The sequence below is a fragment of the Gossypium hirsutum genome, chromosome D11, assembly GCF_007990345.1.
Source record: "Gossypium hirsutum isolate 1008001.06 chromosome D11, Gossypium_hirsutum_v2.1, whole genome shotgun sequence".
Lineage (NCBI taxonomy): Eukaryota > Viridiplantae > Streptophyta > Magnoliopsida > Malvales > Malvaceae > Gossypium > Gossypium hirsutum.
The window spans coordinates 29830425-29843040 of record NC_053447.1 but is presented as its reverse complement, the minus strand read 5'-3'; the positions used below and the strand labels follow the sequence as shown (position 1 = coordinate 29843040).

At 31.3% G+C, this 12616-nt stretch overlaps 2 protein-coding genes across 12 annotated transcripts; one reads left to right on the top strand and one right to left on the bottom strand.

Moving 5' to 3' along the window:
- Positions 1–4171: 4171 nt before the first annotated feature.
- LOC107944913 (uncharacterized) lies at positions 4172–7809 on the bottom strand. Of its 11 annotated transcripts, none has more exons than XM_041104023.1 (9): positions 7617–7799; positions 7066–7167; positions 6816–6854; positions 6674–6729; positions 5652–5767; positions 4851–4953; positions 4692–4775; positions 4458–4564; positions 4172–4337 (listed from the first exon to the last, which is right to left on the bottom strand). In XM_041104023.1, the coding sequence occupies exons 2-8, from the start codon at positions 7076–7078 to the stop codon at positions 4508–4510; spliced, it is 468 nt and encodes a 155-aa protein (XP_040959957.1). In that variant the 5' UTR covers positions 7079–7167; positions 7617–7799; the 3' UTR covers positions 4172–4337; positions 4458–4507. The 11 variants fall into 11 exon arrangements, 10 of the variants coding, with proteins under 10 accessions (XP_040959957.1, XP_040959955.1, XP_040959960.1 ...); XM_041104021.1 differs by having other exon boundaries at positions 6816–6910; positions 7617–7798; XM_041104026.1 differs by having other exon boundaries at positions 4458–4530; positions 6816–7167; positions 7617–7802.
- A 2755-nt stretch (positions 7810–10564) lies between these two features.
- LOC107913357 (uncharacterized) lies at positions 10565–12153 on the top strand. The gene has a single exon (XM_016841915.2). It carries the CDS (start codon positions 10932–10934, stop codon positions 11994–11996), a length of 1065 nt encoding a protein of 354 aa, XP_016697404.1. The 5' UTR covers positions 10565–10931; the 3' UTR covers positions 11997–12153.
- Positions 12154–12616: the final 463 nt, after the last annotated feature.

Sequence of the window (12616 nt, the reverse complement as noted above, 5' to 3'; positions counted from 1 at the left end):
ATTAAGACAACTCATCTTGCTAATACTGATGAGTTTATATCTCAGTATTTTATTGATTGTTGTATATGAGTTTGAATTTTTTTTGTATAAGTTTGTTATTTATGTGCCTAATGGTTTAGATAAATTATTGATTAAACGCCCCTGATTGGTATCTAAACCATTACTTATGAGAACTAAACTTCCTATTTCAACATGAGATTATGTTGGTTTACATGTTGTCACATCAAGTCAATAAGTTATAAATACTCACCATTACAATTGAATTTTGGTCAAGAGCTAAATATTTCCCATCTTTGAATTTTTGTATGTGCGTATATGTTCCAATTGCTCCACCACAACGTACAAAAATGAATGAGTCCTCAAAGAAATTCGGGAATATACATTAATTACGAGTCTTGTTGTATTATAGATGTTTTGAATATATTGGAGATCTAATTATGTCATGATCTGTGATTGCTATTTTGATTTGATAGTTTTCCCGATATTAAGGGTAATAATAACTGAATGAAATCACTACTTGTAATGAGTTATCATTATCTAGATCCTTATAGAGAGTAATTTGAACCAGAAGTTCAGAAAGGATAACTCACTTTATTACAAGTTAACTGTCAGATGTATTTACAAACTTAATGAGAATAACCAAGTATTATATACCATCTAATATTTTAATTCGAACCAAAGTCCCAGTAGGACAATCAATTAGTTATATAGTTGAAAATTCTTCTAGATAGTTATATAGTTGAGGTGGATACTCCAGAAGAGACCCAAGACATAACTAAAACTCCAAAAGAGATTCAGATTCCTAAAATTGAAGATTAAACTAGTGAAAATAAGGAAATCTCGATAAGTTATGTCAATTTAAAAAAATGTGGAACTGATAATAAAAGTGGTCGACAATGATTTTGCATGTAATATTATTGTTGAAATAATGAAATAAAAGGAGGGTCCTAAATAAATCTATTGAGAAATATAGATATAAAATAAATGGGTCAAAATAGAAATATGCAACTCAAGTACAATTAAATTCATGGAGTTTTTGGACCAGCAGTCCAAATATCCAAAGGTATAAAGCCAGTGAGGGTACAAATGAAGTAGTTTTGCAAAAAAAAAAAGAACTTTTTGCTAAGTCCTAACATTGATTATGAAAAGATATAATATTCTTTTGTGATGGATACAATGACCTTTATATATATTATTAAATAGACAGTTCATAAAAGATTTAACTTGCGTCTAATGGTTGTTGTTACAACCTTTTATGAACCACTATATAGTAAAGTTTATATTAAAATTCTTGAAGGATTTAGAATGCTAGAAGCATATTGAAATTTTTGAGAAATTGTTGATTTATATGAATTGAAATAATTTGAACATATGTGGTAAATTTGACATAGTAAATAATAGTTGAAGGAGGATTATAAAATGATCCAAAATACCTATTTGTGTTTTTATAGAAGAATCATGATTAAAGTTTGCTATTATTATTGTTGAAACTCTTGAAGAGGTTAAAATATATTTACCCCAAAATTTTCCCTCACTCATGACTTTAAAAAGAATAGTGATATAAATGCTTAGCAAATGCATTCAAATAGTCATTTGAAAAACTAGTATTCAAGATTGAATACGTAGAATATGAGAAAATATGTGATGTTTTCATTAGGGGGAGTAAATACGCGCTATACCCTTTTCCCCTTAACCGAGGTTTTGTCCCATTGGGTTTTCCTAGTAAGGTTTTTAATGATGCAGTATATTACGCGTATTATAGATTTGTGTACTCTTTTTCCTTCACTTTGAAATTTTTCACCAAAGAATTTTTATCTTAGTAAGGTTTTAACGAGACACATTATCTACAAATGGACATCCAAGGGGAAATGTTATGAATATTTTATTAAGTGGATGTGCATCAAAATCTAGATAAGTTTTGATATACTTTAAATTCTAATAGTCATTAGAAGTAGAGTTCTATTACATTTATATTGGTATTGGTTAAAATAGATCGAAAAACACTATATACTTTAAATTCTAATAGTCATTAGAAGTAGAGTTCTATTACATTTATATTTCTTATGTCTACAAATATAAAATGTAGAGAAGCATTGTAAATTATTCTGATTAATCAATAAAATACGCTCTCTCTTTCTCTCCCATTCTCTTTGTTCTTTATTTTCTGTCTTTTATTTTATAACAAATTTTGAATTAATCAAATCAAGTTATTTGATTTTTTTCGAATAAACTTGAATCAATAATTCGACTTTTCAAGTTCGAGTCGAGCTGAATTTTACAACTCGAATAATTTGAATAATTTTAATAAAAAAATTAATATAAATACCCCTTGGGTCCCTAATAATTTAAAAAATATGCGAATTGGTCCCACTCAAAAAAATTAAGAAAAAATCAAAATATTCTTCTAAAATTCAAATTATTTATAAAATATATTTTCCAAAATTTTATAAAAATATATATTTAAAAAATTAAAATTATTAAAATTATATAAAATGCTAAATTATATTTTAAAGAATTCCAAGATAATAAAACTTGAAGCCTTAAACAAGTAAATTATCAAATCAAAATTACCATATAATTATCTTGTTGTTTTTCTATTATTTTAGTCTAAAAGAGTTTTCATGTATAATATATATGTGATACTTATGTGCTTTAACTCGGACTTTAGTCATATTATCAACAAAATTTTAATATGATCGGTTTAATTTTTTTAATTTAACTCGAAAAATTTATCTCACTCAACTTGATTTCCCTTTCACTTTATTCGATTTGAAAAGAAATTCAAGTCAAGTTAAAATGATGAATAAGAATCATCAACTCAACTAACTCAATTTTCTCTCTTGATTCGCTCATTTCAATCGAACACTTGCCCCTAGACATGACAACTTGTTAGTGGCACGTGATTACTTATAATTGTTTCGAAAATTTCTTCATCTGCAATGATGAGTATATTTACAATTTCTAAAAATATTAATTGTATGTATAATTATAAAAACTTGCAAAATTAATAATTTTTAACTAGTATAAATTTCTCCATTCTCTTTAAGTAATTATAGTTTTTAATGTACTAAAATTAATTAATATAATACATTGATTTAATTTTTAATTTAATTAATCTTAAAAAGTATCCTAAAATTATTATTAAAGTAAAATCAATACGGTAGGAGACAATTAAACTCTTTTAGGTAAGGAAGAAGAAAATTGTGCGACACATGGGAATCATTGTCAAATTATTTGATTTCTTTACTATATAAATTGTTGACATATTATATTTTTAAGTAGCTGTCATAATAAAAGCTGGTTTTTCACTTCATTGTTAAGCATATTCTTACGGTATCTTGATTTTATACACAAATACATCATTTTTCTTTAGCAATTTTATTCTTATCCATCATAGATTTTATAAGTTCTACTTCATATTACTAAACATTGTTTTCATTAAGAAATTAATCCTTGTTGTCTTATTAATTATTTTTTCATCTGCCTTCCATTTTGAAAAAATAAAAACAATATTTACCAAAGAGATAATATATAATTTAATCTTTGAATTTATCTATTTGTGCTTAGTTGGTTCACTACACCAAAACAGGTCTTTAGCGGCATTTTTTTAGGTCTTTAGCGGCGCTTTTTAACGCCACTAAAAGGCCGCTAACAAAAACGTCACAAACATTTGCAGCGTTTACAAACAAAAACGCTGCTAAAGACCATGTTCTTTAGCGGCGCTTACAAAAAAACGCCGCTAAAGACCATGTTCTTTAGCGGCGTTTAGAGAAAAACGCCACTAAAGAACATGACCTTTAGCGACGCTTCTTTCACAAACGACGCAAACGAACAAACCTTTAGCGACGCTTGTAGCAAAAACGCCACTAAAGACATAAGCTTTAAAAAAATTATTTTAATCAAATAATATTTATTTTTATGATAAATATTATATTATGTTTTACTTTTTAAATTTGAACTTTAAATATACTTGTTAAGGATAAATAAAAAAATATTATTTAAATTAAATTTTCTATGAAAATTTTAACTTTAAAACTAAATATAAAAATTAATGAATTTAGTTTTAGAATTTAAAATAAGAAAATTTAGATTCCTAGAGTCAAACCATAAAGATTTTCTCGTAGAAGTAAGAAACTAAAAAGAAAGAAAACTATGATTGAAGTAGATATCATAAAAAGAAATCCGCAGATGATTTTCTAGCAAAACATTTTTACATGATTAGTTCATAAAATCTACATCTTCATTATACAAGAGAAAGGACATTACATATCTAAAAGAACATAAAAGGCTTTGCACAAATAGGATGAACAGCCATGCTAAGAACACCAAGCCCTGCACTGGAAGCCAGAAAAAAAAGTTTTTATGAGAAATAAAGCTGTGAGGGAATGGATGCAATGAGCCAAAGAAAAATTATGGTGAAAGATTGAAAGACCAAGCTTTATAAGTCAGCCAAATACCTTCCAGCTCCCACCACAACAATCTTGTGGTTTGGAAAATCATCCAAAGATCAACCTTGTTCTCTTACAGTTCCTAACAATCCAGCAAGTGCAACTCCAGCAGTTACCTAAGAGAATTAAGTAAGCACAACTTTCTAATATTGGTGGCATTCATAGTGATGCTGCAGCAATCTAAGTTACACTAGAAACTAATCCTATCCATAAAAGTAGCAACTTCCTAGGCCAAGTGCTCACCTGTACGTCATCATTAAACATGCAAAACCTTTCCCGATAGCGTTTCAGAGTTTTAAAGGCCCACTTCATTTGAAAATCCTCAAACTAAATGGGGTAACCATCAAATAAACATCATGGTATAAGCATAAAACAAAAGTCTTACTTCTGAAAGAGAGAAACCTGTACAATAGCCTTAGGCCAACGTGTTAAAACCGCTTCGATGAACTCATCATAATTGATAAATATTCTTCCCCTTCTAACCTTGGTTGTCTTAGTCCTAAATCTGTCCAAACCCCCAAAGAGAAACATGTCAAAAGAAATCTCCACAATCGGTAAATAAAACAAAGTACCACCAAGCATTTCATATGTTCCATTCTATGAATAACAAAGTAAATAAGCACATATTTTACTCACAAAGCGGGTCTTCAATTAGCTTTAGATTGTTAGTACCAACATCTAGCATAACTGGGAGAATATGTCAGAGACAAATATTGATTTAATATTTAAAGTTCTAACACAAGACAAGAGTAGGTTCTAGGATTTCCAAGTCTATACCTTGTCAAGAATTTTTATAATGAATGTTCTACAACCCAATTAAAGCATTACTTTCTTTAAGCCTGCCTGTTGGTTACTGTGTCTGTATGGCAGGGATTTAGGTTGTGGATGTCTAAGCTTAGGCTTGCTTTATATTTTAAATAAAAATAAAAATCAACAACCAAAGCATGCAATTCATTAAGGATGAGCAAGAATGTGGCCTACATTGATTAAACATTTTTCTAGAGGAATAGATGAGGTATTAATAAGGTTAAAATAGCCTAAAAATACAAGAGATTATATGAGATAACTCATAAAATCGATGCCCTTAAACCACATATCACAAGAAAAGCATAAATTTCACAAAACATGGAGAAAGTTGCAAACAACGAACAAAGAGAACCCATTTTATTAAATAACTACACAAATATAAATAAAAGGAAATACCTTGCATCTGAGCTGAAGAGGAATCCAAAAGAAGAAGCAGCTAGAATAAAAGAAGTGAAAAGAGAAGCCTTTTCTCCATCTCCATGGTGAAGGCAACAAATGGTAAAATGAGAGACCTGAAAAAGAAAAGAAATGGTGGCAAAAAGAAAGCAACAGCAGCTAAAAAAACAAAGAGAGCTCTTTGTGACTGTATATATATTAAATACAAAACCCAGAAAAGAAAAAATAATAAAAAATGAAAATCTGGTTTTGGTGCTCTTTAGAAATAGTAAATTTCAAATTTCAAAAGTACCCATATTATGCAATTATACTTTGAAGTCAGCTTGATTAAGGATAAAAGATCCATTCCACCATTAGTTTTATAATATACAGCTTCTCATCATCAACTAATCTTCCTTAGTTTTTTACTAAAAAGAATCATTTGTAATTTTTGTATTTCATAAGAATTGCTCTAACCAGTCAAAGAAATCCCTACATATCAACTCATTAACATGATTCTAATTATTTTTGTACAGTTGATAAACCAATAATATGATCAAATTATAACCCCTTACATATGATCAAATTATAAATCAATATAAAAGAAAATTATGCTTTGGCCCCCTCAAAAAATGGAAAAATAGTATAATTAATCCTTTCAAAAATTATAAAATCATAAACTAATATATGATAAAATATATATTTGACATCTCAGAAAATTACAATTCAATTGGCCCCTAAAATAAATTATGGATTCGCCCCTGCATACACAAATGCCATTGCAAAAATAATATCTAACACAAATCACTTCAAAAGATATTGTAATTGGCTGGCCTCTACTGACATTCAAAGAGGGCAGCAACTACATATTCCAATAAAAAATAATGAACCATAATAAACCCAAAGATACAACTTTTAAAACTATAAAAACAATGAACCAGTAATATAAACTTTTAGCTTTGATGCATTTGCTTGAGAGACATCATCGAGTTAACAATTACGTCCAATGAAACTAAAACCAGTAAAAGCTAAAACCCAAATACCTTTTGGGGCCATTGCTTGCTGCAAAAAAAGAGTTCAAAAAAATGGCGCTTCGAAGCTGTCAGTCATTTAGAAAAAAAATGAAAACCCAAAACAAGAATGATAAAAAAGAATTGAGAGGGTAGCCGGCAAAGGCAAACCTACTTGGAATTGTAGAGACTACCTCACCCATCTGAAGCCGATCTGTTGGAAGACGATCAAAATAGAGAGAAAATACAAAAAGGGAAAGCATCCACAAACTAGCAAAAGTAGATTAAGGTAAAACAAAAGGGCAAGTCAAATTTACTATAATTAAAACCATTTAATCCAAAGGGCTCTGGGGATTTGCCTTTCTATTTTTGCCAAACAAAAAACTGAAAATTTTGTAGCTGAATTACATGCCAAAAATACTCGCCTTCACAAGCCATAAAGGCAACTTAGCTGCTTTTGTTTTTCAGACTCTTCTTCTTCCTTGATGTAAAGCTGCTCGGTCCGATTTCTATTTGGGGGATTTCAGCTGAAGAAAAACAAACTTTTATTTGGGGGATTTAGGGCACACGACGGAGATGAGAAGAAGAGGGAGTAATGAGCGGGTAACCAAAAAATCATTTTTTGCAATCCATGTCACCAAACAATCCATGTCAAAGAAATCAAATTCTCTTCGAAATACATCAAGGGCCTTGGGCGTGAAACCATCAATAATACATCAATAATAATGTCTAATCTTTAAACAAGAATGAACAACAAGATTCCTGGAAAAATAACAATTCATAATTTTGCTGCTTTTCTTCATGCAGAAGAGATTTTTAATTTGAAGCAAATATAAAGATTTTTTATTAATATTAGACAAAACCCAGGATCAAAAAAGTTGTAGATGAACAAATGGACGGTAAAAAAATTTGATTTTTAACCCGCAAAAACATTTAAAGGAAAAAAACTGAATGAGCAATTTATTGGAAAAGTTACCTGATCCAAGGATTTTTGGGATGGAGAAATGAAATTTAGGTTAATAAGAGAACGAAAAAATGAACCCTAAAAATAAGCAAAAATGTGAGAGGCGTTTGTCTGTGTTGTCGGAGTGGAGTTCAATTTTTGGTTTTTGGAAATTGAAAGGAAAGGCTTAGGGATTTTAGGGGGGAAAGTAGGGAATTTCGGGAGGGGGATTTTATAAAATGGAGTGAAATTATTTTTGTGGCGTTTTCTTTAAAAATGCCGCTATTGCTTAAAAATGCCGTAAAAAATTTTTATTTTAAACAAAACTACGCCGTTTTGCTATGCTATGCTAAAATGGCTATTTTTTAAAGTAAAATTATTTTGTGGCGTTTTTTATAAAAACGTCGCTATTGCTTACCTTTAGCAGCGTTTTTCATAAAAATGCCGCAAAAAAATTCATTTTAAACAAAACTATGCCGTTTTGCTATGCTATGCTATGCTATGCTAAAAGGGGCTATTTTTTTAACGTAAAATTATTTTGTGGCGTTTTTTTATAAAAACGCCGCTATTGCTTACCTTTAGCGGTGTTTTTCATAAAAACGCCGCAAAAAAATTCATTTTGAACAAAGTTATGCCGTTTTGCTATGCTATGCTAAAAGGGGCTATTTTTTTAAAGTAAAATTATTTTGTGGCGTTTTTTATAAAAACGCCGCTATTGCTTAAAAACACCGCAAAAAAAATTATTTTGAACAAAACTACGCCGTTTTGCTATTCTAAATTTTTTTTATTTTGTTTTTTATAATTTCATTTTGAACAAAATGGCGCCGTTTATCTATGCTAAATTTTTTTAATAAGAAAACAAATGATAAAATGGTTGTAATTAATTATTAAATTAGAATTATCTAAATTAAATAATTACCTATATATCCATATCATTTTTATTTTTGTATTTTTTTCTTATAATTTGGTCCTCTCCAAAATAAATAATTATACCTAAATATCCATATCAATCTATTACTTTTTTAACTTATTTATTAATTCTATTTAAACTAATATTTAAATATATCAAATGGTTTAGATTAAATTTTTTTTAAATATAAAGCATTAATTAATTGTACAAAATTTTATCATTTAACAAATCTCAAGTAAACCCTAAATTAACCATTCAATACATATAAAGTCTATCTATTATATATCTCTTAAATAATTTAAACTATACTCATAATTTCAATATATTTGATTTATTATTATCTCTTTTACAATTATATAAGAACATATTTAAAATATAAATTAAAAAAATAATTAATCTAAACTCAAAACCTTAACTCGACCCCTAAATCCCTAAACCTTAAATCCCTAACTCTTAACCCCTAACATCTAAACCCCTAACCCCTAAACCTTAAATCCCAACACTTAAACCATAATCCCTAATTCATAATCCCTAAATCCATACTCCTTAAACCTTAATATAAGAACTCCTAAACCGGCCTTAAATATTAAATTAATCACATACCTTAAACTAAAAACCCTAAACAAATTTATTACTATCTCTTTTACAATTATATAAGAACATATTTAAAATATAAATTAAAAAAATAATTAATCTAAACCCAAAACCCTAACTCGACCCCTAAATCCCTAACTTTTAACCCCTAGCACATCTAACCCCTAAACCACTAACCCCTAAACCTTAAATCCCAACCCCTAATCCATAATCCATAATCCCTAATCCATAAACTCTAAACCCATACTCCTTAAATCGGCCTTAAATCTTAGATAAATCATATACCCTAAACCAAAAACCCTAAACAAATTTATTATTATCTCTTTTTCAATTATTTTAAATAATAGTATTTTAATTTTTCCATGTGTTTTATTTCAAATTATTTCTACGTGTCATTATTTTTTTGGCTGCTAAATCCCCGAAAGCTCACAAAACGGCGTCGTTTGGCTTATGTTTTTTGCGGCGCTTTCTTAAAAACGTTGCTAAATCCCCAAAAGCCCACAAAACAGCGTCGTTGGGCTTATTTTTTTTGCGGCGCTTTCTCAAAAACGCCGCTAAAGCACTAAGCATTAGTGGCGCTTTCTTAAAAGCGCCGCTAAATCCCCAAAAGCCCACAAAACGACGTCGTTGGGCTTATTTTTCTTACGGCGCTTTCTCAAAAACGCCGCTAAAGCCCTGAGCATTAGTGGCGCTTTCTTAAAAACGCCGCTAAATCCCCAAAAGCCCACAAAACGGCGCCGTTGAGCTTATTTTTTTTGTGGCGCTTTCTCAAAAACGCCGCTAAAGCCCTGACCATTAGCTGCGCTTTCTTAAAAACGCCGCTAAATCCCCAAAAGCTCTGAAAACGGCGTCGTTGGGCTTAGGTTTTTTGCGGCGCTTTTTGGAAAACGCCGCTAATGCTTATTTTCAGCGGCGTTTTCCATAAAACCGCTAATGATCGATATTTAGTGGCGTTTTTATCTAAACGCCACTAAAAACGCCGCTAAAAGCCTGTTTTGGTGTAGTGGTTCTTAATTTTTGTTTTTAGATTTAGTTGGTCTTTTTAGCTTATATTTCGTCAATTAAGTTGATACATTTACATTAATGAAAAGAGATTATATGAAATTGAGATGCCATGTGTATCCCTTTCTAATAGTTTAATGTCACATCAAGTTTTTTTTCCTGAATTTTAGTATTTTCCTCTTAAAAGAATCAAAATCCAATTGAAAATGTTAAAATTCAAGAGAAAAGAACTAATGTGGCATTAAACTATTGAAGAATGATACAGATGATGTAGCATTCCTGTTTCATCCAATCTTTTCTTTGCATTAACAACGTTAGCTTGTGTTGATGTAGTACCACTCACCAATCTAGTAATATTATGTGGCAACTTCTTAAATTATCACGTGGCAAACATAAACTAATATATATAAATTAAAATTAAAATTAAAATTTATATTTATTTTTTTTATGTAGAGTTCTAAGAAACTATCACGTGATATATATTGGATCATGTTAACATAAACTAGTGTAGAGTTACCAATTTACAAGTTTACGACATAAATTAGAAAGAACATAAATAGACAAAGTCTACGAAAAATTATATATTATCCAATTAGAAAGAACATGGTCATGTCGACGAGGCTTCCACCTGAATTCCCAATTCATCTGCTCATTTAGACTCTCCCATTTGTTCACTTTAAGTAAACCCATCCTTTGCCAGTTGCCAGTGCCACCCGATGAGATTGAGACACAGACGTTAACATTTCCTCTCCCGACCTCAAGTCAAACTCCATCGCCATTCTTCTTTAAAGCCTCCACCGAAAGAACAAAAGATCCTCTCAGTTTCTTCAGTTTAGTTTTAAATGGCTGCAACAGCAACAACTACCCAAACCCATCCTCCAAACCCTTTATTGAAAGCACCCAAAGGACCAACAAGATCAAAGCTTGTTTGTTTCTCTTTTGCTACATATTCCAAAACCATAATTGACCATCTTAAATCCCTCCACATTCCAGTCTTTTCAGGCTTAACCGACCAAGAATTCTCCTCTATTGAATCAACTTTCCACTTCACTTTCCCTCCTGACCTTCGTTCTATCCTCCAAGAAGGCCTCCCCGTCCATCCTTCATTCCCCAACTGGCGATCCTCTTCTCCTCAGCAACTTAACATTCTCCTTAACCTCCCTTCCTTGTCTCTCTACAGGAACATTAGGTTCCACAACTTTTGGTCGGATTCTTGGGGGTCTAAACCATCAAACACCAATGATGCTTTAGCTTTGGTTAAGGACTTGTTACGAAATGCGCCCCTTCTTGTTCCTGTATATAGAAACTGCTATATCCCTTCGACGCCAAACTTGTCGGGGAACCCTGTTTTTTACGTTGATACGGAGGAAATTAGAATCTTAAGCTTTGATATAACTAGGTTTTTTCAAGAACTTGAACTCTCGACGAGGGGTGGGGTTTCTAAGCCTTTCATGAGGAAGAAAGCCAATAGCTTTAATATCAACGTTCCAGCTTGGGCGGCTACCGCGCCACGGAGGATTGAGTTTTGGACGGAAGTGGCTGGGAGAGGGAGGAGAACAGTGGCGCGTGGGGTCACGGGAGGGTGGTGGAATAGGGATGAGGTGGAGAGGGAGGGAGAGTCGAGGTTAGGGGCATGTATGGAGGAAGTGTTTTGGCGATTGAGGGAGGGAGGGTGGAAGGAGGAGGAGGTGAGGGAGATGATGATGATGATTGACGGCTCTGATCATAACGAGAACAAGGAAATGAGCGGGACCCAATTGGTGATGGACGGTGAGGATGCGGCGTGGCACGTGAGGGTTTTATCTGTCGTGTTATTACGCGCGGGATGGAGTAGGGAAGATGTGGTGTACGCGCTCGATCTCCATGATGTTATTGATGATAACGACGATGATGAAAGTATGAACTGAGGAGCACGGAACCTTTTTAGAACTCAACGTCCGAATAGCTGTCGCGTTTAGGATGATAATCATCATATTTTACAAATAAATTCATCTGATTGTACACTTAAAAAGATTAGGGGGACTGATAAAATAATAAAATAATACATATATCTTTTGCCATAAAGATTAGTTTTTAATCGTAAAAATAAATAATTTTTTAATAAAAAAATTAATTTACTCTTTATTTAATATATAAAGATTAATTTATTTATTTTGTAATATAATAACTAAAATGTAATTCAATTCTTAATAATGCTAATTTATCTGGATCATTTACGGCTATATAGATTATAAATAACAATTTTGTAAGCATGGATTTACTTTTGCGACTTGTCTTTCTCATAAATAATTGTTGACACCATTTTTTGGATGAAAACGGGGTCGACTTGGGTTTTGACGAAAACGAAAAAAACGGGAGTCGCCACCAATCTTTTTTTATGAGGTGTGATTGGATCACCTCGAAAAGTGGTTGTTTTTAATAAACGGTTTGATTTTATTAAAACAACAAGTTTGGTCCACGAAATTCAGAAAAACGGGTTCGGGAGTCAGTTACGTACGAGGAAGGATTAGCACCCTCGATACGCCCA

Coding starts and splice junctions, on each gene's coding strand:
- LOC107944913 (XM_041104027.1), bottom strand. CDS start 6,903: ATGCTTTCCCTTTTTGTATTTTCTCTCTATTTTGATCGTCTTCCAACA. Junction 5,768..6,673: donor GCAAGCAATGGCCCCAAAAG/GTATTTGGGTTT, acceptor TTTCTTTTTCAG/GTCTCTCATTTTACCATTTG. Junction 4,776..4,850: donor GGCCTAAGGCTATTGTACAG/GTTTCTCTCTTT, acceptor TACCCCATTTAG/TTTGAGGATTTTCAAATGAA.
- LOC107913357 (XM_016841915.2), top strand. CDS start 10,932: ATGGCTGCAACAGCAACAACTACCCAAACCCATCCTCCAAACCCTTTA.